Below are 17,588 nucleotides of genomic sequence, written 5' to 3'. Positions count from 1 at the left end.
AACGAAGAATTACAAATGTGGCATGCTCGAGTAGGGCAGCGGCGCGCTACCTGCTTGGCGACGGTGGGCCGCTCGAAGTGCATGGGCGCCTCGGTGCCGTTGGCGCGCAGGCAGCGCACGAAGTGCGGGCGCGCGTGCACGAGCGTGCGCAGCAGGTTGTCGAGGCGCGTGTGGAAGTCCTGCGTGAGCGTGGACTCGGGCGCCGCCGCCACCGTCGGCGACGCGCGGAACTGCGCGCCCGCCGGCCCGCCCAGCGCCGCCAGCGCCTGCCCGCCGGAAAACATTTTATTTTATCTCATTACTTTTAATTGATTTTCTTTCAAATATAAAAATTATTAACTAATTATCCGGCGCGAAGGACTTATTAGTAATAGAAGGATTAATTAGTAATGTCGATCGAACGCCACTTATGTGTTTTCCAATAGGTACAGTAAGGTTGTTAACTTCTTCTACAATTCAAAAATAATCTTTCTTGTAAGTAACGAGATTTTTTTTTATTTCTGGGTAAGGTACCTTTAATTCAGCACCGAAGAGATGCGTGGCGAAGCCGAACTCGCAGGTGCGCGTGTCGAAGGCGGCGAGCAGCTCGTCGGGCACGGCGTCGCGGTTGGCCTCCAGGAACTCGGCCGCGTCGTACGTCACCTCGCCCGCGTAGTGCCGCACTGCGAACCGCCGCGGGTGCGGCGGCCGCGCGTCCGCCAGCCGCGGGTGACCTCTGTGCATACACATTAACGTCAGTCGGTCATTCATTACTACTGCTAATAATTGTATCATATTATATCATCATCGTCACTATTTCAGCCATTATCCCTCTATATGATGAAGATAGGCAACGGTCTCGATACACTCAATTTATTCGTTCTATATCTTTCAATATATAGTGAAATTAAGATGTAAGTATATAATCTACAGAACCAATAGTTTTATAAAGTGCAAATTTCTAATAATAAAAAAATGTCTATTGAATATGTACGCAAGGGGATAAAGATATTGTTTTGAGACACAGCAAAACTAGTTCAGGCGTCAGTTAGTAGGCATATACGATTTCAGAAATCAGGTGAGCTGTATGCTCGTTTGCCACCTCAGTTGTATAAAAAAAACATGTGTCCGACCTGTGCGCGGCCTTGATCCTGGCGACGTACTGGTCGGGCGAGCCGCGCGCGGCGCACTCGGCGTCGAGCGCGGCCAGCAGCCCGCCGCGCAGCGACGACACCAGGTCGATGCACGGCACGTTGTCCACGTAGTCCACCTCCAGCGCGCACGCCACGCCCTCCTCGCGGCACGACTCCGCCGCCGACTTGAACACGTGCGTGTTGTAGAAGTGCTGCATCGTCTCCGCGCACAGGTTCGCGCACAGGTGCTCGAGCCGCGACGGCGCCGCGTCCTCGAAGCCGAACATGTCCAGGATGCCGACGAAGCCGTCGGTGGCGTGCCGCACGGCGTCGTTGAGCGCCGCCATGGAGCGCGCGCCGGCCCGCGAGCGGCCGCCGCCGCCGGCGCTGGACGCGCGCCGCGACGCCGCGTCCTGGTTGTGCACCGACTCGTTCGAGTCCGACGACAGCGTGCCCAGCGTCGAGCCCAGCCGCTTCAGCGAGTTGGCGCGCCGCACGATCGTCGCCACCGTGCGGCAGTACAGCGCCTTGGCGAGCGCGTCGCGCGCGGCGGCGGCGGCGGGCGCGGTCGCCGGCGCGGCCACGGGCGGCGGCGCGGCGCCGGCGCGCGCGGCGCGGCGGGCCGAGCGCGTGGCCAGCCCGCGCAGCAGCGCCGGCGCGGGCACGCCCAGCAGCGCGGCGGCGGCCGCCAGCTCGGCCTCGCCGGCGGGCTCGGCGGCGCCGGCCGACCCGTCGGCGAACTGCACGTTGCCGAGCAGCAGCACGGCGGCGAGCACGCGCACCACGTCCAGGAACGGTATGCCGAGGATGCCGAGGCAGGTCTTCCACGCATGGAAACGCGCCGCGTCCTCCGGCTCCGGCCGCCGATGGTGCGGCGATGCTAAGTATCTGTGTTCGACATACCGATATATTCATATTATAATTTATTTCGTTAGTGCATTATTAATATTTGGGAGTCCACAAACTTTTGATGTGTAACCAAATAATAAAAATAAACCACTGGTTGAGATGATATGATCTTCCTTGCCAGCAAAAAAGAACATAATCGTCATTTTATTACGTAGTAATTTGGAAATCGTTTTTAACGTGCGGTACAAGCGTTACGGTTACGTCTAATAGTGTCATATGTTACAGTCAAAAATACTGTACCGTAACTCCTGAGCAGAGTAGCCGTCTAGATGTAATTGTGTGCGTTCCTCCTGCGAGAGGCCGGCGAGCATCTGGTAGAAGATGTGGTAGTTCCGCTCGCCGGGCGGCGGTCGAACTACACGTGTCTGGTCAAGAAAGTAGCAGTGGATCTTTGTACGGTAGAGAGCGCCATCTGTCACTTGCACTTCTATGAAATGACCCTGAAAGTTATTTATTTATTTTTATGTACAAACACGCGTCTAACAATTTTGATTATGAATGGTTACACCACTAGTAATTATGAATCAATTAAATTAATCTTTTGTTTTGTGCAATAGCTTTACAACAATTACGAATCTATCGTAAATTTACATCAATTAGGTTTATTTGAGCAATAGTTTGGAAGGTAACAAAGCAACATTACGACATTCATTGAATTGATATTATATTGTAATTCTTTAAATTGCCAACAAAACTGTACTAGTGGATTTATATACGGCATTCTATGTTACACTCTAGGCGCGAGATAAATATCTACTGATTTTTTTTTCTAATAAAATATTGATTGCAGTTATTGTTTACATCTTCAATGAATCAACAAGAATTCTTGTTGAATTCGTCACAATAGACTAACTGACCAACTTCATCTTCATTTATCATTCTTCACTGGTGCCCCGCCGGTGTATACCGATAGCGTCGGCGGGGTTACCACTCCATTTTTAACCATAAAAAAATACGTTGAATGACGTCTGCCACCTGGTGCGTTGTATTGTCTATAGCGCCAGCGAGAGAAACACAGAGAGAGACTTTGTACAAAAGTCGTTAGTTCGGATATGTCTGTTCTACTCATAGACTTAGTATATTGTATACTTTATAATCAAGGTTCTAGCCATGATTCCGTTGTGAAACAGCTGTTCTTATTGTATTTTGTTTCGGTTTGAAGTGGATAATAATGAAATTACAGGGTACGGAGGCATAATACTATAGTCATCGAGAATGACAACGCATAAAGTGTACCAAGGGCGTCACCGTCTACTGTATTGTTAGTGGTGCTGTTCACGTCTATAGTCGACGATTACTACTTCCCATCAAATGAATCGTCAGATTTGGCCATTCTTAGTCTGATTAAATAAAGACAGAACGTTGTATTCGTATGGTTGGACTAGCGTGCGTGTAGGAGGTAGGTACTAACGATACGACTGGAGTGCGTGTTGGCGGCGGTGGCGGCGGTGCCGAGCGAGCGCAGCACGGTGAAAGCGGCGGCGAGGTGTTTGAACGCGTCCGTTTCGGGCCCACCGCCCGCCACGTCAAATAGCCGCCGCAGCAGCACCATCGACGCATATGTCTTGCCGGAGCCTGACACTCCTGCAACACGTTGCATTACATCTCAACTGATGGTAGAAATACACCAAGGGCCGGCTTCACGAGTAAATCCTTACATCTTGTTGTCAATCATCATCATCTTCCTACCCTTATCCCAATTATTATTTGGGGTCGGCGTAATATTAATTAAAATAAAAAATCGGACATACAAGAAGAGATACCCTGGTGTATGTCTTTTGGCAACGACATTTAATTGTCGGTGAGGAAAGAGCAAAGGTTCAGAGTAGATTAGTGAACTGGTATCAGAAACTAAAGAGTGGTTGATACTGACACAAAAATAAATAGAGTATCTTTGCCTAATCTATATCTGCCACTAAATCATATAACCTATGCTGCGTTCTGATTAGAAGAGTGTGATATGTGTTCATTTAAATAAGGACCCTCGGGCCAAAAACACTTCAAGAATGCATTTGCTGCTTTTAAAGTAACCCGGAGTTTACAGGAAGCATACGTTCTCCTCCTGCTGGTATAAATATGTCCTCAACTAGAGATGTGCTAGTTTTTTAAGATCTGTGGTTGTTTCGTTATAATCAATATGGTTCCTATCACTGCGACTCAGGGTCTGACAGTAGGACGTACCGGAGAGTATGATGGCCTGCGGGTAGCCGGTGTCGGCCTGGTGGCGCACGGCGTCCAGCACGAGCCGCGCCAGCTCGGGCCGCTGCGCGCGCGCCTCCGACAGCGTGAGCGCGTTGCTCGCGTCCGTGTACGCGTTCACAGCCACCACGATCGGCCCGATCATCGTCTGCAACACATCCACGCACCACTAGGTTACATGTGAAATATATGTACTATATATGTCTTATACGTACATATATGTAACTAGCATTTATCCACGATTTTGTCTGCGTGTTTACTGGTCGGAATAAAAAGTAGCCTATATCTTTCTCCATCCTGTATATAACACCCACGTGAATACCAAATTTCATAATGATTTGTTCAACCATTAACAGCGTGGCCCGGGGAGGAAGGGGTTGTTAGTAATGCGGATTATCAGTCCCATTTCTAACAATATACCCTTACAGGTCGACCTCCCCGTGGTCCCCCGTGGAAACCATCGTGCTGAATTCTAAGTGTATTCATCACGATGGGCTAACTGGCCTGTCTTTTCATCCTCACCTATCATCCCTCACTGGTGCACCGCCAGCGTATACCGTTAGCGCAGGCGGGGTTACCATTTCATTATCATTCATAAAAAAAAAACAGTATGGCCGTGGTGTTTTAATAAGATTGTGTTCCACAAAAATAGCGACTTTAATTATGACAAAACCAGTTATTCTGATTTGAAAACTAAATTACTGAACCGATTTTGATAAAATATCTATGAGACCAATCTATATGTATACCCTTTCAGATAAAAAAATATTTTTCCAAATCAGTTTACAACTGACGAATTTATAAAATTGCAAGTATAAAAAAAGCAAATTGCTTTTTTTTTAAATCCGTTGAAAACAGACAGTACTCTCAGACACGTCTTGTGAAACTTTGTTGAAGTCCTGGGGTGGGCTTAATGGCGTATACCCATGTAACAAACCTCAAGACTTTTGAATTTTTCTAAAATATATAGAATAATAATAGTTTTGTAGTAGTATAAATAGTAACTAACAGGGCGCATGCGAGGTTGCGCGCGTTTATTATATTGTTATTCTTTTTAAATACGTAGAATTTTAACAATTAGTGAATATTTCAATTAATCATTTCTCATAGCCTTAACATTTCATTTATATAACACGAGATTTGAAATCGACATACAAATCGTTTTATTCTAAACATTTATTATTTCATGCTCTAGCTGTTGCCCGCGGCTGTGCACGGGTATTGCCGTGTTTTCTTTTTAAGTTCAAGAAAATTTCAAAAATCCTTTTAGCGAATGCTTATTTTACGAAAAAAACCTATGTTCCAAATTTTACCTTTCGAGACCTAGAAGTTTTCATTGTCTATTGCAATTCGACCAATACAAACAAGTACAGATTGGCTAATATTATAATACCAAAATAGTAAATGTAAACAACAGATTTAATAATAATAGAAGAAACTGTATACTGCCATTATCCATACATTATTGTATACGCAAGTAGTAAGCAAGTTGCCAAATAAAAAATCTATTCTATTAGATCCGTCATTGTAGCCGTAGCGTGTGAGGCGTGCGAGACACGGCCAGGTAGACGCTACCTGCGCCCGCGCACCCACTGTCACGCCGCTGTCACATAGTTTTTGTGACGCCCCCAAAGTCCGCGAAGGTGACGTCAACGTCACACTATCTCTTTTATTACAACAAGTGTTCGACTACATTTATCTTGCTATTTAATATATATCTTTCATATACAGAGAAATCTTCTCCCGAACGCTCAGGCTTTGGAATGAACTCCCTACCGAGGTTTTCCCTAGAGAACTATAGTATAGTGTTCTTCAAAAAGGGGATATTAAGGTTTCTTCAAGGTCGGCAGCGCGCACGTGACGCCCCTAGTGTTGCAGACTTTCATAAGCTATAGTAACCATTTACCAGCAGACGAACTGTATTCTTTTTTTTGCTAACTTTGTGGTATAAAAAATACAGGATGGTTCTATACCTATCTGAATTTACCGCTGTAAGGTACCTGTATACCGGTCGGCTATTACATAATCATACACCAATCATTATATGATTACAAATACAATACTATAGAAGTGATCTTATGGCTTTGGCATGTCCTGAAAAGCTACGTGATAATTCGAGACGCATTGTTCTGTCTGGAACTGTCCGTTGGATGACAAATAGTAAAGAGTTTTTTACACTGATCTGCATAGATTATATATCGTACCTCTGTCCCACTCGTGTTTCAACCGTGAAGCAGTTGTGTTTGCATGGCTGTGTTTCGGTTTGAAGGGTGGCATATGGCGTGAATTTACAGGGTACAGAGGAATAACACCTGAGTCCTCAAGAATGGCAACGCATGGGGGTATCATGGGTGAAACAGTATACTCTGTTATGTCCATGATACTGCTCATGTCTATAGACGACGGTTACCATTTTCATCAGGTGGGCCGTCAGCTTGTTTGCCATTCTAAGTTGTATAAAAAAAAAATATTTCGACAGAAATTTGTCTAATTGAAATAGAATACCTAAATACATACATTTATATTTATAAATGTATATATTTAGGTATGTAATGTATGTACATATAATTATAAATAATGCCTACTTAGTTACTCATACGATAGGTACTATAGAGAGTCATCAGTCATGTATATTTGTATTTAATTCTATACTTTGAAAGCAAAACAAATCATGACATCCATCAAAATGAAAGCGATGTCCGTTATGCAAATTAAACGTGTTATAATGAAATTAATTTACTAACCAGTTACATGTCTGGCTTATACACGATCCATTAATGTATCCATACAAGCTGCAAACAAATATACTCACGCCCTGTATGGGTAAGGGACATTTTCTATAGACAGAATGTGTTTTAACTTTAGATTATAAGGCATAATAATATAAATATAATAATCATAATATATACTTATAATAAATCTGTAGAGAGGTCAATTCTGTACATGGAATATATTTTCAAAATAACCATCAGGGGCTGATTAGTGATCGATACTGATGCCAAAAATGCAATCAGTAAAATTTTTGTCTGTCTGTATGTTCGTTATAGAAACAAAATCTACACGACGGATTTTAACGAAACTTGGTACAATTATTCTTTATACTCCTGGGCAGGTTATAGTATGCTTTTCATCACGCTACGATCAATAGGAGCAGAGCAGTAAAGAGAAATGTTGGGAAAATGGGAGAAGTTACTCCATTTTTAAGCTTCCGTCGTGTGTGCAGCCTTAATGGCCACTTTTTTAAATATAAAAATGTCCACCCGTGCGTGCGTGCCGTTAGTAACATATATAATACTAGAACGAGATAGAGAAGTGGAACACTCACCTACACAATAAAAGCTCAAAGCTGATTTGACGGAAGTAAGAACTAAATAAATTTTTATTTATTTTTGTTTTTCAGTGGAATTAGTTTTAACAGAATGTAATAGTAATATTAGTTAAGTGCATTAAACCTATAATAAAGATATAAGATAAATTAAGAAAAGAAATCTCAAAATTTTTCACGTAATTACACTTTAAACATTTATCTCTTTAAATGTAAAATTATAGAACTTTTAGGAATATTTTGTACACGAATGGGTAGAAAAAAATATCTAATTTAATCCAAATAGATAGATAAACTTTTTATTTGGGCCATTTATGACACACGTAAATTTACAAATGAGTTTATACAATCAAATCATTTACACTTTTCAAAATATACAACAAAAGATAAAATATGAAAATATGGTTTCGCCATGTGTGTCGAATATAGTTCTGAACATGCTAAATTAAAGTAAAAATTACAATAAATACGGGAATTTAGCAATTAGTTCATCCTTTGAACCAAACACTCTTTTTTAATGTAGTCAATAAAGAAATGAAATAAAATTTAAAAAATAAATAAATATATAATTTGTGCTAAAACTAAACAAACTAAACACGTACGCTAGTGTAACTATTTTCTGATCTCATTTGTATCATTGAATTGCCAGTCTGTTAGTACGTTAACTTATATTACGTCTGCGTTACTGCGTTTTAATGACGTTGTTTTCGCCATATATTAAATTTAATGTAGTCTAATAAGTTTGGACGTGCTAATAACAAAACTGGTGTAACGAGGATGTTTACCTTTCTAGTTTATAATTGGTCATGGCTGGAAAGAAGCCATATAGTATATTTAAAAAAAGAATAAGAATGATTTGAATTTTTGCATACCACTCTTGTATCTCTTTGTGTAATGTCTAACTATAATTTTGTTATGTAAATAAATATAAAAAAACACTAGTGGAACTATAAAAGTGGTATCATTTTGGAGTAAATCGTCTATATTTTGGTCCATCGAGTCGGAGTATCGAGGATTAACGACAAATTTAAATCGCATTTTTGTAAGTCGGCGAGCGTCAATTGTTGTTGTTGAACATTGTATCGTCATATTGCATAACATCGAAGAAGAACTAAACATAGTGTTGTAAGTGATAAGTGCTGGTGAACTGTGAGTACATTTTATTTATCTAATTACAGAAGACTAAGGAATTTACTCTAAACATTTCATATAAATATTTACTTGTAAAAACTTTGGATATTATTGAAACTTTAAAATTAAACTTATACAATGGATTCATATATAAAAGTACAGCTTGATTTAAGTGCAAGAATTAGTAGAGCAAAATCCAACTTTAAAAAGGCACCCAAGGAGCGACTTCGTTCTATAGATTATATTAGTATTAGATTAGAAGCTTTAGAAGAATTATGGCGTCAGTTTAGTTCGACACATACACAACTTATTCAAAATACAGACTACAAAGATTTGAATGCTAGTTCCTACGTATGTAATAACGTCTATGATTCTACTGAAGAGTTATATATAGAATACAAATTTCAACTGAAGGAAACATTGACTAGTTTAAGGCAGTCGAGTACTGAAAGTGCAAGTTATACCGAACAAAACAATAGTAATAATCTTAATTGTAATTTAAAGCTAAGATATCTATATCCCCGTTCTCACAAATATTCAGAATGGATTATTTTAGAATGTTCGTATCATTGGTACATAATAATAAACATTTAGATGACGTACAAAAACTGCATTACTTGAAAGGATTATTAGTTGGGGAAGCGGAGCAATTACTACGTCATGTACCGATTACACATGATAATTATACTATTTGTTGGGAACAGTTGGAGAGAAGATATAATAATAAAAAATATCTTTCAAACTGTATTCTGAAAAGGTTTATGAATCAAAAAAGCATCAGTACTGAATCAGCTAGTACACTAAAGGAGTTGCTAGATACTACTAATGAATGTCTTCATGGGCTTAACAATTTAGGAATAAACATCAGTACCTGGGACGTGCTTGTTATCTATATTATAAGTCAAAAATTAGATGTGGAGTCTCACAAGCAATGGGAACTTAAAATCATTCTCAGATGAGTTGCCTCATCAGTTCCAAGACTTTCTAGAAACTAGATTTAGAGCGTTAGAGTTTATTGATCCAAAATTGTCTAAGTCTAATGTAGTGCATAAAAGTAATGTTAATAATAATACTAAAGTATACCACACAGCCAATTTTATATGTCCTTAGAAAGTCATCGTTTAGCAAATTGTAAAAGTTTTCTAAAGAGGAAACTGATATTAGACGCGAATTCGTCCAATCCCAGGGTTTGTGCTTTAACTGTTTATGTCCAGGGCACTCTGTATTTGCTTGTCGTCAAATCTCTCGTTGCCGTTTATGCAGACGGAAGCATCATTCTCTACTCCATTTAAAAAATGTTACCAATATCAATTCAACCGACACTACAGGTATCGCAAATCAATCGGTTGAACAAGATGTCGTTGCACATGCAACAACATCATCGTCTGTAGATCAATCCACTAGTGTCACAGCCTGTGTTTCGACCTCAAACTGTCAAGTCTTACTTGCAACAGCATTATTACTCGAAATCAGGTATTATCACACTTGTTTAATAGATCCAGGTTCTCAAAGTTTTATTACTGAATCTGCTGTGCACACAAAAAAGATACCACACAAAAGTTAATTACAGGATTAAAGTGATCAGGGTCATTCATTGACCTCTAAGTCTATGGTTTTTCATTACAATCACTTCATGATCCCAATTTTACATTTAAGGTTCAAGCTTTTGTCTTGAGTAAACTCACTTCAATCCTCCCTGAGAGGCAAATTATTGTAGAACTGTGGTGACCTAGGAGTTTTCAAATATCAAACTGGCAATCCATCATTTCACACACCAAACAAAATCGATATTCTTCTCGTGTTTACAGTCAGATCTTGTTAGATGGTGTAATTAAAGGTCCACCAGGTGTACCTATAGCTCAGCCAACGCTTGGGAATTTTGGCCCTGTTAATATAGATAAAAATAATATACAAAGGCCACTGATTAGTATATATAAAGTGAAGATGACTTATTAAAGAAATTTTGGGAGTTGGAAGCTGAAAACAATATATTTAAAAAACATTTATCTGAAGAAGAAAAGAAATGTGAAGAAATATTTACAAATACTACGAGCGGGACAATTCAGGGAGATATATAGTTAATCTTCCATTCCGTAGTGATGATCCCAGTTGTAAATATGGCAATTCTAAAATTATTGCAACTAAAAGATTTCTGCAACTAGAAAAAAGATTATCAATGGATCCTAATTTAAAAATTAAATACGCCGATCATTTCAGAATATCTAGAATTAGGACACATGGAGAAAGTACCAATAACTGAACAAGATGATCCTGAAGCACTATTTACCACACCATGCAGTGGTGCAGGATAGAACCACTACAAAAGTAAGAGTTGTTTTCGATGTCCATGGATAAAATGGCTATCTTTAATATTTATGTCTTCAAGCTGACTTGCGTCATATCTTAATACGTTGGCGTCGTTATCCTATATTAATTCTGATATAATTAAAATGTATAGACAGATAAAGGTCCTACATTTTCAACGTCTGGTATGGCGTGATCATAAAGTGAACTGCAACATATGAGACTATTACGAGTAACATTTGGAACGGCATCAACACCTTACCTTGCTGTTCGGTGTTTACATCAAATTGTTTATGATGAAGGCAAAAATTATCCTCTTGCTGCTGAAAGAGTTCTAAATCATTTTTATATGGACGATTTACTAACAGGTTGTGAATCAGTCGAAGAAAGTATTAAAATCTATAAGGACATAAAAGAGTTATTAAAAAAAGGATTTGAGCTTCAGAAATGGAGTAGCAATAGTAATGAATTATTGAAAGTAATTAATGAAGAAGATATAGCACAAGAAAGCGTGCAATTAAAAATAAATAGTGTTATGAAAATTCTAGGACTTACCTGGAATCGAAGTTGTGATCATTTTGAATATGTTGTACAACTTCCTGAACTGAAGACACCTGTAACTAAAAGAAAAGTTATTTCCGAAATTTCTCATTTTTGATCCAGTTGGATGGTTAGCACCTGTTGTTATTCGAGCAAAAATATTCATTCAAAAGTTATGGCTCTCTGAAATAGGTTTACAGGAAGAATTACTAATACAACTTTTGAATAAATGGTTACAATATCTAGAGAATTTTCAAGAAACTTACCTGGCCGATGAATTAAAGAACCTGAAAGAAAAAAGAAAGATTAGTAATAAGAAAAGTGTACTTACCTCCTCGAATCCGTGGAATGATGAAGATGAAACTCTAAGAGTTAATGGACACGCTGTACTAATATTAATAGACCATCACATTATTTTACCAGTTTTCACATTATAATCTCATTAATAATATATAGAGGTTTAATTAAGTTTCTCCTTCGGTTTCATCATAGATACAAATGTAATCATAAGGAAAACAAATAGGTGACATAGTGTTGGTGATGGAGAATGATCTTCCGCCAGCATGATGGCTTTATAGCCACCAGGGGCACGACACGGTTGTTACACACGAAAAACAGCATTATAAAAAGTATCAAAACTTTGTTTTCTAAAAGTTATTTTGTTTATTTTAAATGAGCATCTAACATTAATTGATAACTATAATTTAGATCTAAAGCAGTTCAAAAATGTTATGTTTGTTCATTATTATATGTAGTGTAATATTGTTAAATTTCTACCAAGGACATTGTTTATTCTTTAGTTATCTTAATTTTTTTTATTCATGGTGGGCGGATTAAGGACAATATTGTCATATAGTCGAGCATGGTCATGGCTGGAAAGAAGCCATATAGTATATTTAAAAAAAGAATAAGAATGATTTGAATTTTTGCATACCACTCTTGTATCTCTTTGTGTAATGTCTAACTATAATTTTGTTATGTAAATAAATATAAAAAAACACTAGTGGAACTATAAAAGTGGTATCATTTTGGAGTAAATCGTCTAATAATTTTTTTATTACTTTTAAAATAATATTATATATAAGAAAAAAACTTAATTTGAATTCTTGATTTAATTCGAAATCTTTGATTATAATAGCGCGACTTAGCAGTGTGTTCTCTATTACAAGATCTTGATTATAACATAAACAAATATCTTCAGTACAAGTCAGAATTTAAAAAAATATATATAATGTTAATATCCTACTAATATTATAAATGTAATAGTTTATAACGGTGGATGAATTTTTTTGTACGTTTTCATGCAAAAACCTAGCACAAAGGATACTTTAGATAATGTTCATGCGGGAGAAACCGCGGGATACAGCTAGTAATTTTATAACTACTTTATTTGTCATCATCATCATATCAGCCTTTAACTGTCCATTGCTGAACATAGCCTCCGCAGCAGATGGATTAGCACCGCAGTTGGGTTTTAGAGATGTTTTAAGATGGTTGCTGTTGCCCATCACTCGCTCTCCCTTAGTCACCTCTTACGACTCCCACGGGAAAGGACTATTACTTTATTATTTGTAATAAAAGTAAAACAGCTTGCACACAGTCTAAATTAATTGTAATTCTATTTTCATATGCACTTTTTTCAATACACTATCTATTTAAGTACTGTAGAAAAACATCGACGTTGTTACTGACCTAGATGAATGTTAAAATATAAATTGTTGTAAAATAAAAATACCATATTTACAACAAGCCGTATTGTACTCTTTATAGAACCTGTAACGTCCGCCGTGGGAATGTTGAAGTAATTCGTGATAGTTATATAAAACATCATCAGTTTCTGTAATTTTGAAAGTTGCCGAGTTCTCACGAGATTCCTAATCCGCAGATACAAATTTTGTATTATAAAATTTATATCATAAGTTTATAAAACGGATATGTAGTGCCCATGAGTGTTAAGGAAACGACCTGCAGATACGGGGACATTTTGTCCATGGACAAAACTTCCCTTTATATTTGTCTCGTCTTCTCAAGCTTTTAATTCTATGATAGACAATCCTCCTACATTTTAATCCGGGCATAATAAAACCCCTAAAACTCTATAACGCCGTGTCTGCGAGCTACGTGTGCGCCGCGCCTACTGTCTTTGGATTTGATGACGACACTTTATTTTACTATTACAGATGAAACACATGTTTTATTATTTTAGCCCTTAACTATCCACTACTGGACATAAGCCTGCCACATAAGGGGAATTTTGCAGTTGTAGTACCATGTTTCAAGCAGGTTGGCAACGCAATCAGGCGTCTACAGAAATACAACGCTGTCTTCACCCTAAGCTCCCTTAGTCGCTTCTTACGACATACTTTTCTATGCCGAGACACGCTATCTTGTTTTTCCTTCTAAATGAGCGCATAAAATTCCTGGACGTCCTAAATATATCGACCGCGCGGTATAAATCTAGCAGATACTACACCTGCAGTATTAACCAGTGTAACCAATAACACTATCATCCTATAATTTAACCAAGTATGTCGGTTAAATTACTGGGTACGGAGGCAACTACCTACTGCTTACATATATATAGTAGAAAAACTTGAGTATAAAAGGCCTCACAGTGTATTTGGTGACATTCGTGTCTGTAAGCAAAAGTCATTCCTCGCCCTAATTCTCCTAACCTTCTTATAGTTTCTTTAAATTTAACACTACGCACCCGTAACCTCCCGTAACTAGTATCAAAAATCGAAAATGGGATGCTTCACAAAACTGAGCCTTAAAGTTTAAAAAAATATTAAATTTTCCTTTGCGTTTTCCAGCGAGAGAACCGCCCTAATTTTTATTCCAAGTCGTAAAAATTGAAAAACGAGTAAGATTTCCTTAAATTATATTAAGATAATTAAAGAGTGTAAGTATATACTTTCACGTAAAAAAAGTTTTTTCAAATCGGTTTACAACTGAGGAGTTATAAGGTAACAAACATTGAGAACCTGCTTCTTTTTGAATTCAGTAAAAAAGTAGCTTGAATCTGCCTACGTCGATCGACTCCCCGGAACATTTGTTTCAACCGTGTAATAGTTGTATTTGCATGGCTGTCTTTCGGTTTGAAGGGTGAGATATGGCAGTCAAATTATAAGGTACAGAGGCATAACACTTTAGTACTACAGCGCACGGCATGGCAACGCACGACGGGTACCATGGGCTGATTAACTTGTGTTTCCATGTAGGTCATTTTTTTATTTTATTTCTTATTTAAGAGTTTCCTCTTGTCGGTGCAATTAATTCATGCATCTTCCAGCCAGTTCTATCCCAGGCCATATCCTATACGACGTGACTCGTAGTGTTTCCTTTATTTGTTCTATGTAGTTATTCCTCAGTCTTTCCCTTCCTCTTTTGCCTTCTATTTTTCCTTCTACTATATTCTTTAAAAAATCGTATCAGATGGCCCAGCATTTCACCTCTTCTATCCTCTATAGGTCATACTCACATAAAACTTGTTGTGGTAGAACCTGGCCTGCAACGCCCTGACGACCGCGTCCTCGGTGAGCGGCCCGCGCAGGTGTATCAGGTCGTCGACGTCGAGCTGCGCCGCGCCCGGCGCCGTGCTCACCGCGCCCGCGCCAGCGCCCGGCGCCGCCGGTGCGGCCACCGTGCCGCTGTTGCGCCATCTTGCTTCTGTGGTAAACAGTCCACCATGAGTCACCTATTTTTAACATTTATAATATATTTACCATAGGGAGACTTTGTACAAAAGTCGTTTACTTGGCCACCTCTGTCTCATTAGTGTTTTTACCGTGAAGCAGTTGTGTTTGCATGATTGTGTTTCGGTTTGAAGATACTTTGTTATGTGCATGGTACTACTCATGTTTATAGGCGATAGTTACTATTTTCCATCCGACAGGCCGTCAGCTTGTTTGCCGTTCTATGTTATGTAAAAAAAATTATAAGTTTGATTCTTTTTTAAATGCTTTTTATTAAAATTGGAATATTAAACAACGGACAATTCGACTGCATTTTTGTACCGATTCCAATATTTTTTTATAAATAATACGTTTCACGTTCATTTTCAGTCCATACTAACATTTCATAATTGAAGTTGGGTTTTTAGCATAATCTTAATAAAGAACAACTATGACATCTTTCTCTTTAGATCAGGCTTGGAAGTAACCTGGTGGGGCCGGGGGCGGCGGGGGCGGCGGGGGCGGCGAGAGCGGATGCTGAGCGGGCGGTGGCGGGTGCGAGGGGGGCGGGTGGTGCGCGGGCGCCGGCGGCAGCAGGTGCGGCGCGCGCGGCGGCACGGCCGGCTGCGGCGCCGGCGCCTTGCCCGCGCCCGCCGCCGCGCCCGCTGCAGCGCCGCCCACGTGCAGGTGGTTGCGGAGCGTCACCAGCTCCGAGCTGAGGCTCAGCAGCCGCCGCTGCAGGTGCACCGCCTCGTTAGACGACGATGCGTCTGGGGGACACAACCACACACGTTAGTTATGCTAGCAATATACCCTGCGGTTAATCTTAACGTATTCGCCTCGATGGGTCCAGTGGTCTACTCGACACAGCGTGTGCAGCTCAAGCAGGGCCACCATACTGTTTATACCCATTATAAAAAATAACTACACGTGCGGAGTGATATAATTACCACGTTAGGTATATTTAGGGCTGCCATCACCTAAATTGCCGACACCGGATAAACACGGCAAAAATCCCGGACATTTGGGCAAAATATGGTTTTTTCCCCGGATAGTTCTGAAAAATATTCAGAAAACGGGTGGGGGCGTTCGATCAACTATTTTGCCGAGCCTCCTTGAATGCGGGTTATTGTGAATGAATTGTAACTAAGGTTTATTTCAATTGATTGCCTACCTATAAAAAAAATAAATTTCCCCTGACAACAAGTGTCCTGGTTACACCGTATACACACTTTTCTAAAACCCCTGCCGGACGGCTCCCGGACGCCTTTCAAACTAAGAAAAATCCGGGGAATTCCGGACGGATGGCAGCCCTAGGTATATCAATAATATTTGTTTCGTCCTTTTCATACCTGTACCTTTTGTATGAGTAAAGCCACAGACAATAAATTAGATATAATTATGTACTTTAAAGAAAAAATATTTCTACCTATCTATCTATTCAGCCCACGTCAACCCACTGCTGGGTATAGGCTTCCTTTTTCCGCGCCACTTGAAACGTATTTCTAACTATAATAATATAATTAATGCTTACCATATTTGTAAAATCCTAACAAGGTATACAAATTAAATGCTGTCCGACTACGTATTTAACTTTATTCCCACTTAAATAGTGAAATAAGGTAATTTGAATTAATTTAAAACTCTTATTTTTAATATAACTACATATTTGGAGTCGATGGGTTGAATTTTGAAATACCGTTCTCTAATAACCGTGACGCATGCATGAAACGAAGGAATTTCAACAGGTCGTTGGCACTCAGTCCTGTCTACTATATTAGAAATACAGCATGAAGATGGAGTCTGTTCCAACGTAAAATCTAATACAATATGGCAGAGGTGGCGCTTGACTAATAAACACATAACAAAAGCAAGGAAAATATCAGTTTTCAGTAGTAAACAATGTGTGTAGTGAAAACTGGTTATTTCCGGTTTAACGTCACTTTTCATATAAAAAATGTGACCGAACACACGAGCGGAATAATCACTTGATTATATTTTTGTAGGTTGTTAAGGAGTAAGGGCACGGGGGGCGCGGGTGTAAACGGCGGGGGAGCGGGGCGACAACCGGTCGCGGGCGCCGCGCGCGCCGCCGACTTGTGTCTTGCAGCTAATGAAATACGGTTTAATTCCAAATCGATATGAAGCGCACTAGTTGCGTCAAAAACCTTTTTATTGGTACGTAATCGAAGGACACGCGGCCCCCCGCCCCCCGGCCCACACGCCCCTCGCCCCGCGCCCCGCGAGCCTCTCCAAATATTTTGAGAGAGCTTTCGTCGTTTCCAGTGAAACTGAGCGATCACCTGTGAAAGTTCTCAATTGGAATCTCAGCCAGAATTCTCGTAGGTGCACTGTATCACTTCAATGCACTTATATGAATATATAAAGATATGA

General features: G+C 39.8%; 1 protein-coding gene across 1 annotated transcript in view; it reads right to left on the bottom strand.

Annotated features, from left to right (window-relative positions):
• The window catches only part of LOC113514633 (unconventional myosin-IXAa), a 42,988-nt gene that overhangs the window by 6,267 nt on the left and 19,133 nt on the right, over positions 1-17,588 (bottom strand). The window contains exons 2-9 of the mRNA XM_052898621.1: positions 15,683-15,964; positions 15,002-15,189; positions 4,203-4,368; positions 3,433-3,605; positions 2,262-2,461; positions 1,113-2,000; positions 514-715; positions 51-266 (exon numbers count right to left, since the gene is read on the bottom strand). Of these exons, the coding sequence (XP_052754581.1) occupies positions 51-266; positions 514-715; positions 1,113-2,000; positions 2,262-2,461; positions 3,433-3,605; positions 4,203-4,368; positions 15,002-15,189; positions 15,683-15,964 (2,315 nt within the window). The remainder of the gene's footprint in view (positions 1-50; positions 267-513; positions 716-1,112; positions 2,001-2,261; positions 2,462-3,432; positions 3,606-4,202; positions 4,369-15,001; positions 15,190-15,682; positions 15,965-17,588) is intronic.

The sequence above is a fragment of the Galleria mellonella genome, unplaced genomic scaffold (genome assembly GCF_026898425.1).
Source record: "Galleria mellonella isolate WM207_F2 unplaced genomic scaffold, CSIRO_AGI_GalMel_v1 utg463, whole genome shotgun sequence".
NCBI lineage: Eukaryota > Metazoa > Arthropoda > Insecta > Lepidoptera > Pyralidae > Galleria > Galleria mellonella.
Note: the sequence above shows the minus strand (reverse complement) of the source record. Positions and strands in the feature narration are given on the sequence as shown.